Source organism: Ceratotherium simum, chromosome 16 (genome assembly GCF_057802395.1).
Source record: "Ceratotherium simum simum isolate JZ-2026a chromosome 16, ASM5780239v1, whole genome shotgun sequence".
NCBI classification, from domain to species: domain Eukaryota; kingdom Metazoa; phylum Chordata; class Mammalia; order Perissodactyla; family Rhinocerotidae; genus Ceratotherium; species Ceratotherium simum.
This window is the reverse complement of record NC_141915.1, coordinates 16,706,733-16,724,030: the sequence shown is the minus strand read 5'-3', so window position 1 is coordinate 16,724,030 and position 17,298 is coordinate 16,706,733. Positions and strand designations below refer to the sequence as shown.

At 50.9% G+C, this 17,298-nt stretch overlaps 1 protein-coding gene and 1 pseudogene across 1 annotated transcript; both read left to right on the top strand.

Moving 5' to 3' along the window:
* The first annotated feature begins 5,184 nt into the window (after positions 1-5,184).
* Positions 5,185-13,852, top strand: RFLNB (refilin B). The gene is made up of 3 exons (XM_087440676.1): positions 5,185-5,488; positions 8,298-8,407; positions 10,669-13,852. The coding sequence occupies exons 1-3, from the start codon at positions 5,273-5,275 to the stop codon at positions 10,997-10,999; spliced, it is 657 nt and encodes a 218-aa protein (XP_087296802.1). The 5' UTR covers positions 5,185-5,272; the 3' UTR covers positions 11,000-13,852.
* On the top strand, positions 9,267-10,196 carry LOC147914927 (uncharacterized; annotated as a pseudogene).
* Positions 13,853-17,298: the final 3,446 nt, after the last annotated feature.

Genomic DNA, 17,298 nt, shown 5'->3' with positions numbered 1-17,298 from the left:
TGCCCCCACCACCAGCATTGGCAGCAGTGCCTGGCAAGGGGCAGAGGGGCAGTACCCCCAGCGGCCTCTCCCAGGTGTCTGGTGGAGCTGACCGTGGTCTCAGCAAGGGCAGCCTGTTGGAGGACCATGGTGGGACATTGTCATTCAACTTAGAACCAGAGGCAGGGGAGGTGGGAGCAGGAAAAGGAAAAGAAAATTAATAGCAGGCATCCGATGTGTATCACCAGATTTATTTATGAGCATAGGAGAGACACCTTCAGAGATTTCCAGAAATAGTTGTCAGTGGTTGGGGTCATCCTGCAAAAGTGTGGAGCAAGAAGCAATAAAATTCCAGTTAACCGCCTCCGCCTCCCGCCCTCCCGCAGCCAATATGGCCTGGAAAAACATGGGACACACAGAGTTTTTCTTTGGTACCTCTCCTGTTACCCCAAGTTCTTTCCCCACCCCTGGCTAATTTTCAGTAAAGACTTAAAACTGAAAAACATTTCTTCAAAGGCATGTGAATGTCTTCAGCGACTATCAGGAGTTCCCCACAGTACACAGCTGCAAACCACAGCCGCCTCCCGCCTGTGTGTATTCTGCTTTGCATTTGGAGTAAGAGAGGGATGCACTGGGGCCTCCGGCTCCGGGGAAGGACACAGCAGGTCAGACAGTCATCATCGAGCCAACTGGCTGCCACCACGGGCTCCCACTCTCTATCCCTTCCCGCGCAGCCGTTACAGACCCAAATCCCCGGGTGGTCCTGAAACACTGTAGAGAACCTCAACACTGCCTTTGGAGTGTGGCTGCGAAGACCAGCTATTTGTTGCCCAGGGATAGTGACCCTTCTATCATGCCTTTCAGCCAGGGAACCAGGGGTCTTAACTTCAATTGCTCAACCAAGGGCTATTTTTCTGGGCTGCAAGTCCTTGTCCAGTGTGAATACACAGAACACAGCCAGGAGAGCAAGTGTACTGACGCAGTTCCAAGGAGGTCATGTGCCCCAGCTCTTTGCAAAATCCCATCTGGGTTCGATTTTGAAGAGGCCACGGCCCTTCTCTGTGTAACTAGGGAGCATTTGGGAGAATAGCTCTTGGCTTACAAACAGGAGGCCTCGAGGGTGGAGCCTGTACTCCACTGGGGTCTCGAGGTTCCCCACACAGGGACACTTGCCTGACTCCACCCTAAGCTGCATTTGGTATCTGGGTTAGTGTTGGCACCTGGGCTGAGCCAGGTCCCATCTCTCTGCCTGAACTAGTGGTCTCCCATTGAGAGGTCAGAAAAGGAGCCGGCCTGCTCCCTCAGTCCCACTTCGCTCTGAAATCGCCCAGCTAGAACTCCGGCACCCCCTGGGTCTGTCTGGTTCACGCCACCTTGTGAGTCCCAGGGGCTCAGGGTTCTCACCCGACCTCACTAGCGCGTGCGCGCACATTCCCGTGGGCTGTGTTGTGTCTGAGTACCTCTTCTTAATTTATTCCCTCTCTCTACTGAATATGGCAGGTCCCTTTCAATGTTCTTTGAAAACTACAACCTTAATCTTAAAATACTTAAGGAAACAAAATAAAGTTCTATTTTTTTAAAGCATTTGGGCTGACACATGCATGTGAAGGAAAAGGGGGACCTGATTTAACACTAAGGCAAATCCACAGCACACGAGTCCAGAAGACGGGGACCCAGGGTTACAACTGCAGGGTGCCCTGGGCACGGGGCACGAGCCAGCATGCTGGAGCCGACAGTGCTGTTAATCCGCTGCCTGGCTGGGTTTACTGAAGACAAGCTGTTCCAAAATGAGAAACAGCAGCCGTTGTGGGGGTCCTGCCCTGTTCTTGTCTGACTCAGCTCCCGTTAGGGCATCAGCTAACGTAGTGCAGAAAAGAGACAATGCAGGATTGGCACTCATTGTGAAGCAGCTTTTGTTCCTCAGACCCTGCTGGGAAAGGCCTCAGGCCAGAAGCCAAGTCCTATGAGGACAGCAGTCTCTGGGATCCAGGCAGGGGGATGATGGCCTGCTCTGAAAGGGCAGCTTTGAGAAGAAGCCACTCTCTCTGCAGGCTCCATAGTCTTGTTTTGTTTTCTGTTAACTCACCCCTGATTTCTAGCCGCTTCTCAAAAGAAGGCCTGTCTTCAAAGCCAGACCAGGAGGAGGTAAAGGGGGACTCCGTTATCTTTCACAAGCTTTGGTTAGAGTTTTTTTAAGAAACGTCCTTTGGAAAACAATCTGGAGTAAGACGTAGGACAATGATGAGCCCAGGTAGTGGGGCTCTCCCAAAGGACTACAGTAGATTTGCAGTGTGAACTCATGGTCAGGGCTGAGGAAACACAGCCAACTGCCAGGGTCCGAGCTCCATGGCTCCCATGAGGTTACACAGGAAGTGGCCCTGCTCTCCCACCCAGGACTCACAGGCAGGTTCAAGTTGGATGGTTTCTGTAGTAAAAACACCTCTGCTCATCTCCACCAGGAATGCCGTGAGTTGACGGAGATGCCGGTACAGCAGGATACCTGGGCCAGACCGAAGGTGCTCCCTACCTTCTCCTTGGTCCCTATATGGCTTCCAGTTGGCTCAGGCTTATCTTTGAGCTCTTCAAAGAGAGAAAGAGAGTCTGGACAGAGCGGACAAACCTGGGGTCCCTCCTCACTGCCTTTTGATTGGCTCAACAGAATTCTGGGAGCCACAGAGGGTCAGACTTTGGTGCAGCTTATTGGAAGAGGGGGCACCTGAGTGGTTCAGGGGAATCTGCATGGGACCATGGTCTCCACCTCTGCTTCTCCATCAGTGTCAGGTCCCGAGCCGGGACTCCTCATCAAGCCCCTCCAGTTTCTTGCATATGTATCAGTGCTGGGATCCTCTGTCAGGAAGGAGGCCATAGTGGGCGATCGACTTACACTCCAGGAGCTCCTTGGCATTGTCCTGAGGCCTGAGGATGTCCTCTGGGTTCAGGAAGCCCTGCCTGATCTCTATTTAAAGGATCTGCCAAGGTACCCCTCTGGAGTTGGGGAGAGGTTGTTCTTGGGGATCAGACAGAAGTTTCATAGGATGGAGGTCAGCGTGTGGCTGCTTCCTGGGTCCCCAGTTTGATGGCCGAGATGCCCATGTGAAATCCTGGGCCAGCTGCTTGATGACCGTGGCGCCAAGGAGGAAGGGGTGCCTCAGTGTTGTCCCTTTGATCTGCCTGGACCGTCCAAAGCTGGCAGCTTCACACCCCCTTGCTCACTTTGGTGCCTTTGATGTCTCTGTGGACCTTCTGTCAGAATGTGGATAATCTAAGCCCTTCAGAATTCCCCTCAGAAGGTGGCAATGCCGGGCTCCCTGCGGGCTCTGGGTTTTAGCAGGTGCAGGCAGAGAGCCCTCCCAAGCTCTCCACAATCCACACTTGGATGGAGAGAGCAACTGCACTGGCCTGGCATGCTGACCTTCCTCAGTCTCGTCCTCCACCTATTCCAGGCTGATGACCTTGAAGGCCACCACCTCCCTGGAGCAATTGGCATCTTCCTAGACACCTTCCCAACCCGGCCAGGCTTAGAGAGGAGTTCTCAGGATCTACCTGGGAACGCTGGTGGGCAAATTTCCTCCAGGGCACCGGGTCCTCCCACTGCCAACAGACCACCCTTTCCACAACCCAGGAAGCACTTCGATTCCTCCTGAGATGCTCCACGTTGAGGGCAGCCTGGGATGAGCAGGTGGCGGGATCAACAGGGGTAGGGAGGTGTAGCCGTGTAGGTGGCCTGGCCTCTAAGACCCACTGCTTGTAGTACATCCTGGCACTAACCACAGATCCAGGACTGCGCACCACTGATTTCGTAATCTCTTCCTACAGGCCCTAAATGAATGAACAACCTCCCAGCACACAGGCATGTACCAGGTTTTATTCTCTGTGGAGGGGATGATCCAAGGCAAGCAGCCTTGTACCGGCTGTGTGACTTGGGGCAAGTCAAGTTCGTTCTCTGTTTCCTTACCTAAGTGATGGGTGAGGAGGGTAGGGGGGCTGAACTTTGCCAGCAGATCTCTAACATCTACCTGCTCTAAATTCTGACTTTAATGAGTCCCAAGCAGGACAAGGATCCTTGTTTTTGCCAGACACAGACTGGGCTGCCATTGTGGGGCACACACCGAGCCCACTCTCATCTAGCCAGGGAAGTCCCTAGCCCAGGGCACCACTCCTCTTCAGAGCTGGCATCTGCCAGCTAGGTCTGGGCACAGCTCCAGCTTGAGGCCCTCGGCAGAACACCCATCAGAAAGCCCCAGGGTAGTGTGGCTGGTGGGGGTGGGGACTTCCTATACTTACTGATGATCATGGAGGTCTCCTGAGAAAAAGTAGATCAGAGAACAGCCCAGGTCTACAGCTGGCAGCGACTGAAACGGGTTCCCACTCAGATAGGGCTTTTCTGTCAAACCAAAGAGGTGGGGAGAAATCCCCAGTCTGGTTTTCAGAAAGGAACTCCTATGCGTGAAAAGCTGTGACCCCCGCCAGGGAGCCCCCAGCCCTTCAGATGGCCCGTGGGCGGCTTGCTGGGCTTGTCCCCCTTGTTCCATGTCCCAGTCTGCGCCCACTGCAGGCTTTCCCTGCCTAGCGTGGCCACAGCCTGTTCAGCTGAGCACCCATGTCAGGGAGTGACGTGTGCCCCGGGAGTCCCCTGAGGATAAACGGAGTAGGCTCTCTATTCCTCCGGGGCAGAAATGAGAGCCAGAGACAGACTGCGAGCCCGCCCGCCCGCCCGGCTGAGCCAAGAGGCGGCTGCAGCCATACGAAGCGCATTAACTATTAATAATTTCCAGTTGTTTGCTCGCTGGGTTCGGCCGGCTCCCCAGGCCTCTGCAGGCCGGGGCTCTACTCTGGCTCCCCCCCGGCCGCCCGGCTGGAGATATTAGCGCCTGCCGGCCTGCTGGCACAGGGCGAGGGGACAGGGGCCATCAGGGACCCGGTGCGAGCGGGGTCCCGTGTCCACCCGTAGCGGGGCCGGGGGCCGGACGGGGCGAGGGGCGCCTTGCCCGCCCGCGGCGGGGCCCGTCCAGCCTCCAGCGCGCTCGCATCGGCCGCTCGGAGCGGGCGGCGCACGGCGGGAGCGCAGCGGCCCCTGGCGCCCAGCCCCGCGGCTCGGCAGCTGCGGTCTGCCCGGCGGGCCGGGCCGGGCCGGGCGGGGCGGAGGCGGGGCCGGAGCGCGGCGGCCGGCGAGACCCGGACGGCGCGCGGGCGGCGGGCAGGAGGGCGGCCGGGCGGGCAGCGGCCCCGGCCCGCGTCTGCGCCCCTCGCGCCCCTCGCTCGCCCGCGGCCCCGGCCCGCCCCGCGCACAGCCATGGTGGGCCGCCTGAGCCTGCAGGATGTGCCCGAGCTCGTGGACACGAAGAAGAAGGGCGACGGCGTCCTGGACAGTCCGGACTCGGGGCTGCCCCCCAGCCCCAGCCCCAGCCACTGGGGGCTCGCGGCGGCCGCGGGCGGCGCAGGCGGCGGGGAGCGCGCGCCGGCCCCCGGGGCGCTGGAGCCCGACGCGGCGGCGACCCCCGCGGCTCCGGTGAGTGGCCCCGCTGGGACCCCTGCCCTCCCCACCCCCCCGCAGCCAGGCCCCGAGAGACCACCCGCCGGTCGTCCCGGCCCCCTCGGGGCTCGCTGTCGGCGCCGCCACCCGCCCGTCGGGACGGCGTGGCCATCGCCGGGAGCCCGGGGCGGGAGCGCTGCGAGAGCCCGGCCAGCTGGAGCCGGTGGCTGGAAAATTGTCATCGCCTGGGAGGCGCGGGAGCCCCGGGAGACGCGAGCCGCCGCCTCCTCCCTTCGGGGTGGCGGCCCCCGGGCTGCCAGGCTGCTGTTCGGCCACATTCCTGCCCGGGCTGGGCTGGAGGGGGTCCCGGGACACTGAGAGGGAACCCCAGCCTCCCCCGGACTGCGGGCCTGGCACCCCGGGCTTTCCCCCCTGCCTGGTCCCGAGCAGGAATGTGGCCGAGCTCCCCGACTCACAAAGCAAACGGGGCCCGCCTTTGGCGACCGCGTTAGTGGCCTTGGAGACCTTTTGAGAAGGGTCACCCCATGAGCCTCTGGCCCCCCTGCCCTCCTTGTCCTGTCACCTAAACTGTGTCTGGCACATGATAGGTGGGAGGCCTTTAGGTGGGTGGAACATTTCAAAAATGAATCCTTTTATTTTAAAATTTTTATTTAAAGAAGAAATGCTACCAAGTCTCTCTTGCCTCGGAGTCGCTTGGGTGGTGGTGTTTATCGCCTCTACCTAGAGCCCCGGGGGACGCCACATCCTGCTGACAGTCAAAGCTCAAAGTGGGGCTCTCAGCTGCCCTCTCCCCCCCTCCCCCGCGGATGGGTGTTTCCAGCCCTCTCCCCGGGGGTGTGGGGGGTGGGGTGATGGAGTCAGTGGCAGCTGCTGCTCCTGAAGGACCCACAGTGAAGCTTTGATGGCTCAGGGAGTTCTTGACCTCAACCCTGTCTCTCAGTGGCCTTCGGGGCACTTTCTCATTTCCATTGGAAGGCGGCACTTGCTTCAACGTGGCCTTCAGAGCCCTTGCCATCTGGCCCATTCTAGCCTCATCTTCCACGTCCTCTGACCACAGGCAGATACACACGTGGTGCCTCTGATGCCACTCCCTCCACCTGATGTGCCTTCCCCCACCCCCAAGCCCATCTGCTCCTACCTCTCCCAACACCAAGTTGGCTTTTCCACCTGTCAAAGCCCTGCTAGTCCTTCAATGCCCAACTTGTCACCTCCTCTGGGAAGCCTTCCTGGATGCTTCCCAGAGTCATGCCTGAGTCTGTGGCTTTGTCTGCTTTCCCTGGTGGCACCTTGTTCATGTGTCTGTTATAACCCCTGCTGCCCCCACCCCACCCCCAGCCTGCACCTGGAGCAAGGTTGGTGCTCAGGGATTGTCCGTTGGGTGGGCAAGGATGGGGGAGCAGAGAAGGCAGGGGCAAGAGAACTGAGGGCTTGTGCGGATACCTGGAAGAAGGCTGTAGTGTGAGTGTTGGGGAGTGGCCTTGGTGGCCATGTCGTCCTGCAGCCACCAGGACTGCCTGGAAGGTGCCCCCTAGTTGGGGCGTGTCTGGCAGCCAGAGAGCTGGGGGAGAGCAGGGCCACTGTCACTTCTCGGGGGTTGTTTCCAGAAGCTCTGCAGCTCCCATTGCCCACACCATGCCCCTCCCCCCACCCATTGACCTTGGTTCTCACAGCCCCTCCCCCAGATGGGGCTTCTTAACTCTCCACCCAAGTTCAGGCACTGGACCCTCAGGACCCTCAGCCTCTGCCTGACCTACCCTGGTCCCCTTTGGCTTTTGTACTTCCACTCTCCACCTCCGCTTGACACCGTGTCCTGGGAACATAAGAAACTTAGAGCCGACCTGCTAGAAATGTCTGCTTCCTTCTCTGTCCTGGAGGATGCGGGAGTGGGGCTGCCACCTCCACACCCTGGCCCAGGTGTGGATCCTTCTCTCAAATTAGGCAAAGAAAATGACAGGTTCCCCAGTAAACCCGGCAACCCAAAGGGCCGCTCTCTGTTCGTCTTTTCACACTTAACACAGAAGCCCTGATTCCAGTCAAATGGGGGCGGGGGGTGGGGGGGGCGTGCGCCTGTGTGGAGGACGGAGCTGTCTCTTCCTCAGGCCGCTTGATGAACCTAAGCCCGGAGCTGTGACAGGCAGGAAGCCCGTTACCCTCAAGGACTGCTGTGCTCTGGCTCTGAGTTCTCTGGATAGCGGGAGGTGATCGTGTTTGGTGTTCCTCTCACCATGAGTTTGCGGACCCCTCCATCTTGGTTGGGCGTTGATCCGGGGGCCCCAGAGGCAGAGGAGGTGGGGGGAGTTGAACTGAATCTTCAGTGTAAAAAAATCCCTGCTGGAATTTCTTTGTTTTGGCCTTTTCTAAAGCGTCGCTGAGACAATGACAGGGTTGGGGGCACATAATTGAGGGTCTGGTTAATGAAGCCCCAGTTCACCGAGGGTGTCTCACCGCCCTGCTGCGGCATGGTGCGGCGGCCCCGGAGCTTGGGCACGGTCATGACGCTGAGCTCGCATTTGTTTCCTCTTTTCATCCTCCCACAAAACCTCTGCGATGGAAGGAGACACCCCCTTGGTGTGCAGATAAGGTCAGAGGGTGTGCGATGTGAGGGCACACAGCACATTCGTGATAGACCTGGGCTTTGAACCCAGACCGCTTGGCTCCCTGTCCCGTGCTCTCCCCGTGCTGTGGGTCAGCCCTTCTCTGGCATCATTCCCTGGAGGAGGCACAGATGGCAGTTGGCCCATCAGCTGGAGGGTCAGAGCCAGGCCCTTCTGTGGGAGATGCATCCGGCTAGCCGGTGGTCTAACTGCATTCTCCATCCTCGCAGAATCCAGCGTCTCTCCCCAACCCCCCGGCCTCCGCCTGCTCGCCGAGGTTATGCCCCCTGTCCTTTGGCGAAGGAGTGGAGTTTGACCCCTTACCGCCGACGGAAGTGAGGTAAATATAACGGGCCCTGATTTTATTTTTTAAATTTTCATTTTTTTTCCAGAAATTAACGCTTGTTATTAAAAAAAAATTAGTTAATCGCGAAAGTGTGCCAAAGACTACTCACAGTTTGGTTGGTACTCTTTCGGATTTTTTTCTGCATTCTAACCAATTAAACATGTAGACAGTTTTTATTTTTGGTGAGGAAGATCAGCCCTGAGCTAACATCCAATGCCAATCCTCCTCTTTTTGCTGAGGAAGATTGGCCCTGGGCTAACATCCATGCCCATCTTCCTCTACTTTATGTGGGACGCCGCCACAGCATGGCTCCACAAGCGGTGCGTCGGTGCGCGCCCCGGATTGGAACCTGTGAACCCCGGGCCGCCACAGAAGCGGAGCGGGCGCACTTAACCGCTGCGCCACCTGGCCGACCCCTAGACAGTTTTTAAAATAAACATGAGATCATATTGGGGCCGGCGTGGTGGCGTAGCGGTTAAGTGCGCGCGCTCCGCTCTGGCGGCCTGGGGTTCGCAGGTTCGGATCCACGTGCGGATCTATGATCCGCTTGTCAAGCCATGCTGTGGTGGCGTTCCGTATAAAGTAGAAGAAGATAGGCACCGATGTTAGCCCAGGCCCAGTCTTCCTCAGCAAAAAGGGGAGGATTGGCATTGGATGTTAGCTCAGGGCTGATCTTCCTCACCAAAAAAAAAAAAAAAAAAAGACGATTGGCAATGGAGGTTAGCTCAGAGCCAGTCTTCCTCACAAAAAACAGAAAACACACGAGATCGTGTTATACATAATGTCCTGTAACTTGTTTTTTGCACTTCATGTATCATGGCTATCAGATGTTTAAGATTTTGTTATAAAGTAATTTCTCTTTCCAGAAGCTTCTCCCCCGACTTCCCCACCCCAACTCCACACCCCATCCCTGTTTCAAGGTGCTGTAACCTTGTCTCATGTTATAATTCCACTGGGCAAGTCCCATTCTTCCTTTGGGAATTTCTCTCATGCAGGATTATCTGGGGGCAGAGATTCACTGAGAGGCTCCCCTAAAGATGTGTCTTTTTAGAGGAAGGAATTTTACTTTTGGTAGCTGGTGGTTTTATAGCTGGAGTTTCAGTTGCCTTAACACAAAGGGCCCTTTGATGTGGAACAAAGGAGGCTCCCCAGTTTGGAGGTGAGCAGTTCAGCCCCTTTATTCCTGCGGAACTTGTATTTTGAACAAAATGAGGACATCACTTCATGACATTAGCTTCCACCGGCCTCTTAACTGCTTGCCCAAGGATAAATAGACGATTCCATCCGACTCATTGAAAGGAATGCTGATTCTTCCTCCCTGACCAGTGGGTAGGGGCAGGTGGGGGCAGTGCTGTTAGATGTGTTTATTTGTGATGCCCATACGCATTTTAGTACTTGTGAAGCTGCAATAATTATGCAGTAAAATGAACTAATGCTTTGCTTACATAAAAAAAAAATTAACTCCCAAATTACCAAAGAAGGACTTAAAAAGAATAAAATAGCTGCTGAGAAACATGGATATTAATTTATTTTATGGAAATCAAGATTTTAATTGGCTTTAATTGATAAGGTCAGATCTCAAAGTCCCTGGCTCTGAGAGGTCTCCAAACTGAAGGTCAGAGTGGACCAAGTACTGGTACTTGGTATCAGCAAACTTTCAGAACTAGCACTCAGGATTTCTGGGTTCCTTCATCCTCTCATTAAAGAGCTGATTGATCACTTCAGGGGACAGAGAAACTGTTCACACCTAGTGGAGCAATAGAATCCACCTTGGTACATAATAATTTCCACCCACTGCACTTGCTGTTACGTTAACACGCTGCCCAGTTATTATTGGGCACCTTTTACAGAAAGAGGAAACTGAGGCTTGGAGAAGGCAAGTCACCTGACCGAGCTCTCATAGCTTCAGTAAATGGGGGCTGCTGCCTGCAGTGCGGAACAGTGAGTGCAGGGTGAACTTTGCAAAACTGCACAGGTGCATTTAAATCCCAGCCCCTCTGCTCACTCCCACTGCGACCTTACCCTCCGCGCCTTGATTCCTCTCCCGGTGATGTTAAGACAATTAAATTAGATCCTGGAAGTAAAGTGCCTAGAAGAGAACCACACAGGAAGCGCTTCTACAGCTCTGTGCGTCTTCTGACTTGAGTACCGCATCTCAAGGTTTGCAGCCTACGAGACGTTCAAGGTCGCAGTGGGGAACCCCGTGCCCCTAGCTCAGAAGAGTGGGTTCATGCCGCCTTATGTCTCCCACCCAGGTACACTTCCTCGGTCAAGTATGACTCGGAGCGGCACTTCATTGACGACGTCCACCTGCCCCTGGGCCTGGCAGTGGCTTCCTGCAGCCAGACGGTCACCTGCATCCCCAATTGCACATGGCGCAACTATAAGGCTGAGGTGCGCTTCGAGCCCCGCCACAAGCCCGCCCGCTTCCTCAGCACCACCATCGTCTACCCCAAGTACCCCAAGACCGTCTACACCACCACCCTGGATTACAACTGCCGCAAGATGCTGAGGAGGTTTCTGTCCAGCGTGGAGCTCGAAGCCACGGAGTTCGTGGGCGGCGATTACCTCTCGGATGAGTGCTGACTCGAGCGGGCGGGTGGGGTTGGACCAGCTCCGCCGCAGCCCTGGTCCGGTGGGGCCACTGCTGCCCTCGCATGTGATGCTGGCCCCCGAGGAGTCTAACCTAGAGATACCTCTCAGCCCAGCCTGGGGAAGAAAATAATATCCTGGCATCTTATAATTATTGAGAGAATTTGATTTTTAAAAAATTTTTCAAATTGTTTTTAAAAGGAGTAGATTTCTAGTTGGCTGCTACGTAGTTTCCCCAAAGTCTCAATTTGATGAGAAAATAAAAAGTCGACTAGAGAGAAAGGAAAATGGCCACCATTTGAAATGGGGGGGAGGGAAGGCTCTTCTTCCATTGGTCAGTTTCTCCGAGGAAGAGCGCGGGAAAATCTCTGGGATGGAAAAAGTGACTTTTAAGAAATTTCAGTCCTGGGTGTCTTCACAGCACCAAAGTGGTGCTGATTCCGTAAGCTGTGACACCCATGTGGGTTCAATCTGTGCAGAGTTGACTTCCATTCCATTTTTTTTATTTCCGTTCCCATTTGTATTTCCTGTTAACCAAAACTCTTGGAATTCTCTAAATCTTTTTCATGATATCGAGAAACCCCAAACTGCAATATAAGATGCCTTAAAAAAACAAAAGAAAAGAAAAAGTTCACCCTGTTCTCACTTCTTCAGGAGGGTCAGGTCTACTGATGGCTGGGTCTGGGAGCAATAGCTCCCGTTCTGGTTCCTTCTACCGGTTGGTTCCCAACGTGGGCTCTGGCAAAGCGCCTCGCACCCTTGGCATCTAGTAACGTCTCCACAGGCTTGTGTAACTCTCCTGATATGTATTTTGGGGTTTCCAAATACTTTCCTGTTTTTTCATAAGGCAAAACATGGCAGAAGGCCCCTTTGAGAGAAATGGTATTTTAAAAAGTGCTTAGGAAAAACATTTTTTGGGACTCGGTGAGGGGGGTTTCACTCACAATGGGAACCTATGGCCATACCTAGGACTTGACACCATCTGGGAAGAGGGGGATGTCGATGTTTCTGGTGATCTGGTTCATCAGGTTGGTCTTCTCGGGGTGCCCTGGGTCAGCTGCTCTGAGGACCTCGATTGTGTCAACACTGCACAGGAATTCTGCCAGTGCCTTAGGTCTAAGCCAGAGAGCGAGGAAATCTGCCCCCTCAGGTGAAGCAAAGGTGAATTCAGAACAGGGAATGATGTCACAGGCCAAACTCCCAAACCCGGCTGCTGTCGTGATGGTACCTATTTCTTTTAAGCGTTCCTTTTAGGGTAAGTGACAATCATGGTGTTGAGTGTGAGCTGAAGAAACTTGGTGAATTCAGCCGAATGGGCCACAGAAATAGGGATGAGGCTGGGCCAGGAGGGCACGGTGGCCGGGCCGCCCCTGGACTTCAGCCCCCTGCCTGCCCTGCCTCACCCCAGCCCTCACTTCTTCCTGTCAATCCCTGTGGGTTTTGAGTGAAGAAAGTGGCAGATGGCTTTTTCTCTTCCGGTATTGAACAGGCTGTGGGTATTTCCTTTGAATACATCCAGATTATCTCAAGTGCTCGAGGGTTACAGCGTATTGTAAGCTCGACTCCCGCTGCATCTCCGGGTTTCTGTTGATGGCTTCCGCCTGTCCTGAAAGCCGAAGCGATGGCTCTGTGGGCACCCTGGAGCCACAGCAGGGACTTTTGTTCGGAGGAGAGCAGGTGTGATGATAATCACTCTCATTTAAAGTCATTGGAGGCCTGGAGAGCCAAACTGTCTGGTATCCTCTTCAGGTTTAATAGTGTTTAGTCTGTCGAGCGCCTAACTGATGGGACGCATCCCCTCAGTGGAGCGGGCAGTCGGCTCCGTGGGCCCAAGGTGACCAGAGTGAAGCTCAGCGGGGACCCCTCGAGGGGGCACTCTGGGACCCCATAGTCTCCTCACTCATGGTGCAGAGCAACAAATGCTTCCTGCTTTTGGAAGAGCAAATTACACGGCATTTACTGATAAAAATGGATTTTTCTCTCTGATTTCATAATCTTGTCATTTAGGACAAGTGGTAAATGTAATTTTTAAATTAGGTTGAGGGAATTCCCGAGGTTCTGCTCTGGCCTGTGGGGACACTAGAATGAGCTCAGAACAATATTTTGGGCAGCATGGCAGGAGAGAGAGGTGGGAGGGCTCGGCCTGGGAATACAGCAATGTTTTGAGACGTCCACGTGAGATTTTTTGTTTTAGGAGAATTGGGTTAAGTTCAGGCAAATCATTCTAGATGTGGAGAGAATCTGAAATATCTCAATAAAGCAAGTAGAAGTGAGCAATTGTGAATGTGTAATGGGAATCCAAAAGCAGGTTTTGTTTCGTTAAGTTATTCACTAGGGAACCAACAGTGGTTCTTTCAAATCCTTTCTTTTTCTCCAAACCTGCTTTGCTGAAAGATGCAGAAAAGGAAGCACATGAAGACATATGGGACACTTCAGAGTGGATCAAATGACCTCAGTCAATGGTGGGTTCACGTTAGTTTACAAGGGGGAGCAATGATTTTTAAAACTCACTGATTAAAAACAAACATTCCAAAGTCTATCTGGGAGATACAGTTTACTTGTTAATTAAAAAGTCTTGTTTTCTCAGACTCTTAAATTATGTCTTTTATGTAATAAGGATGATTTGTATTTTCAGAGAAAAGTTGTCTTCTTTTTAAATCACAGACCTTTTAAAAAGAATGAATACCTTTTCGTTTGATACTTTTCCTGTTTCTAACCTTAGGAAATCCAGAATAGTATTTGACAAAAAACATTTTTTAAATTTATCTTTGACACCTGTCCCACTCCATTTTGCTTTGTGACTTCTTCATTTAGCAATAAATTATCTAAAAAACCCCCGAAAACTTAGAGATGGTTCTCTTTTTTTTAAAATAAAATTATAATGGTTGGTTAAGAAAAATGCACAAAATGGCTCCTCATCTTGAGAAATTTTAAGATGTGATTGTATTTTAATAGTATAATACTTCTGACTGGGATATGTGTTCACCCGGGGGTACAAGAAGATTTTCCAAGGGGTCCCTGGGCACAGATAGTTTGTTCCCAGATTTGACGTGTACTCTTTCCTAAAACCGATCTGCCCTGAAAATTTGTGAGCGGCGATGTCAGGCCAGCCCCTTCCCACCTGCTCTTTGACATTGCCTTTCTCCCACTTAGACTAAGGCAGAGGAAAGACATGCCTTAGTCTAACTCATCCTTAATTTTATTGTGGTATGTTGCTCTGGGCTGGAAAAACCTGTAGGTACTAGACAAAAGGACATTTAGAAACATCGGTGTCTGGCACCAGGGCCCCACTGCAGGCTCCGTGTCTAAGGGCGTCCCACACATAATCCTGTCACGGTGGTGGTAGCAAGGTGGGCCTGGGGTGGGAAGTTCTCACGTCCAGTATCTCGTAAGGTGAGGCAGTTGGAGTGATGACACTTCATTTAACACCCACATCTCTTCAATCTCAGACTGTTGTCTTCTCTGAGGAAATGTCCCTTTGGGCAAAGCAAAGAGAGGGTTGATAAGAAATATCGAAAGTGAAGGCGTCTTATTTCATTCAAGCATCAAATTCATGGCAAGGCTCTGTGCCTTACCTGGTAGTCTCTGGGCTACGACTCAGAAATAAATATGTCCTGGGAATGCATATTATCATTCTTATAAATAATAATTTTAAAAAGTCTCTTTTTAATAGAAATTAAATCTAATTTGGCTGATTGGGATGACAATGAGGGCTGATCTTGCCAATTAGATTATGTGGTGTACATTTGCCATAAAATGAATGAGCTCATCAGCAGTTCTAAGGTTTTGATGGAAAAATATTTAAAGCGTGTAAGAGTAAAGCTATAATTCGTGTGTGTGTGTAGAGAGAGAGAGAAGGAGGGAGAGAGAGGGGCAAAAGTGTATTGAAGCTAATAATGTTTCAGTTTCCCCAACCCTTCTAAGTATATCAGATTACCTTGGTGCCCTCAGTAGAAGGTATAATTAATAATGTTAATGTGATCAATCTTAGGATGCCTTTTTGGTATACTTCCCAGAAATTTAAGAAGTGAATGACTCTATTGATGAGGTAATGAATTCTATTGCAAGGAGTGCCTCTTTTCAAAATTAAATTCTAATAATTTTATTTTGGAGTATAATCACTATCAAGTGGTTTGTTTATAACGCTAGTCCCAAAGTGCTTTCTATGGAATAAAATAAGGTTCTATGATCAAATAAGTTTGGGGAAATGAGAAGCTAAACAACGGTAAAGGTGTTTGTTGCAGGTTCTTGGAACCTTTGTATTAATCAGCTTTTGCTGCATAACAACCACCACAAAGTCACAGTGGTGAGCATTCATTTCTTGTTTACAAGTCTGTAGGTCTGATAGGGCAGTTCTGCCCAAGGCTAGGCGTGAGTTCAGGTCTGCTCCACTTGTCTCTGAAGCAGGTTGGCTAGCAAGGTTACCTGGGGCACATTCTTCTCATGGAGGTCAAAAGCTCCCAGAGGAGCAACTAGAAATATACAATACCTCTTAAGGTCTACACTAGGAATTGGCACCCTGTTACTTCCACCCACATTCTATCGGTCAAAGCAAGTTGCATGACCAAACCTAACATCAATGGGTCAGGGAACCTTCCGGGAATCACAGGGAAACTTCTCCCCTGGATGTGGGGACAAAGAGAGAATAATTGCTGTACGATAATCTTCTATAGCCTTTAATATGGTCATATGCATTGAGAATCTTCAAAAGGGAAGATCTAAGTATGTAGCGTTTTCCAGACTCATCAGACCAGAGAACCCGTGAGCATTTCACAGGACTAATATTTTTTGGAATGCATTGTGTGAAATGCTAGTTTATATGTATAACAATCGGAGTCCAGTCAGGAAAAGCAAAACCATACCAGATACTTCCGGCAGAGGAGATTTCATACAGAGAGTTGATCACACAGATGTTGGAAAGCTAAAAGAACAAAAAGGGTATCCTGAAGTAACCCCAACTATTAGTAACTGCAGGAAGCAGCTCTTATCCCTATTGCCCCCTTCTGGCGATTTCCACCTGAAGAAGCTAGAAAAAGATGACCAAATTACACCCAAAGTTGGAGGAAAGAAGGAAATAATAAAGATTCCTGTTGATGAAATAGAAACAGACAAATAATTGTGAAATTTTTAAAAACAAAAATTGGATTCTTTGAAAAAGTTGATAAACCTCAGATTGATCAAGAAATAGACAGAAAGCACAAATTACCAATATCATGATTGAACAGAGTGAGATCCTATAGGCATCAAAAGCATAATAAGGTTATCTTAGGAACAACTTTATGTCAATAAATTTAACAACTTAGACAAAATGGATGAATTCCTTTTAAAAACTTATCTTACCAAAATGACACAAAATGAAATAGAAAATCTGAACAAAAAATCAAACTATATACATAAACTTCTGTTCTTCAGAGGCTCCATTAAGAAATATAAGTCAAAGAAAAAAATTTCACATCTGACAAAGGACTTATATTCAGAATATGTAAAGAGCTCCTACAAGTCATTGTTAAAATGACAAACAACACTATTAAAAATGGGCAAGAGATTTGAACAGACACTTCACAAAGGAAGATATATGGGTGGGAAATAAGCACATGAAAAAGTGTTCAACATGTTATATATCGGGGAAATGCAAATTAAAACCACAATGAAATACCACTAAATACTTATCCAAGAGAAATGAAAACATAGGTCCACAATGGGCTTGTGTACAAGAATGTCCATTATGGCTTTATTCACAATTGCCACGTTGAAGTAACTGAAATGTCCATCCATCAACAGCAGAACTGATCAACTGTGGTGTATATTCATACAATGGAATACCGCTTAGAAATAAAAAGGAATAAATCACTGATACATGTAACATTGAGGATGAATCTCCTAGACATAATGCTGACAGGCACCAAAAAGTACATACTGTATGATTTCATATATATGACATTCTAGAACAGGCCAAACTAATCTAAGTTGAAAAAATCAAGAATAGTGATTGCCTAGGTGTGTGTGTGTGGTGTGGACGACTGGGAGGGACGAGGGAACTTTCCATGGAGATGGAAATGTTTTATATCATAATGGAGGTGGTTACATGAGTATGTACTTTGTCAAAATTGTACAAAGCTTGGATTTGTGCATTCGAATGTAATCTCTGCCTCAAAGTAAAGAAAACCACAAGAAATGATAATAATTGAGAGGTGGGAAGTGGGTGGAGACATAGATGAAACAAGAATGGTAGAATGTTGAAAATTCTAGTAACTGGGTGATGGGTACATGGGGTTTCATTATGTTATGTTTAC

Excerpts from the sequence above, each read along its gene's own strand:
- RFLNB (XM_087440676.1), top strand. The coding sequence starts at position 5,273 with ATGGTGGGCCGCCTGAGCCTGCAGGATGTGCCCGAGCTCGTGGACACG. Across the intron at positions 5,489-8,297 it reads CGGCGACCCCCGCGGCTCCG|AATCCAGCGTCTCTCCCCAA; the intron begins GTGAGTGGCCCC and ends CCATCCTCGCAG. Across the intron at positions 8,408-10,668 it reads TTACCGCCGACGGAAGTGAG|GTACACTTCCTCGGTCAAGT; the intron begins GTAAATATAACG and ends TCTCCCACCCAG.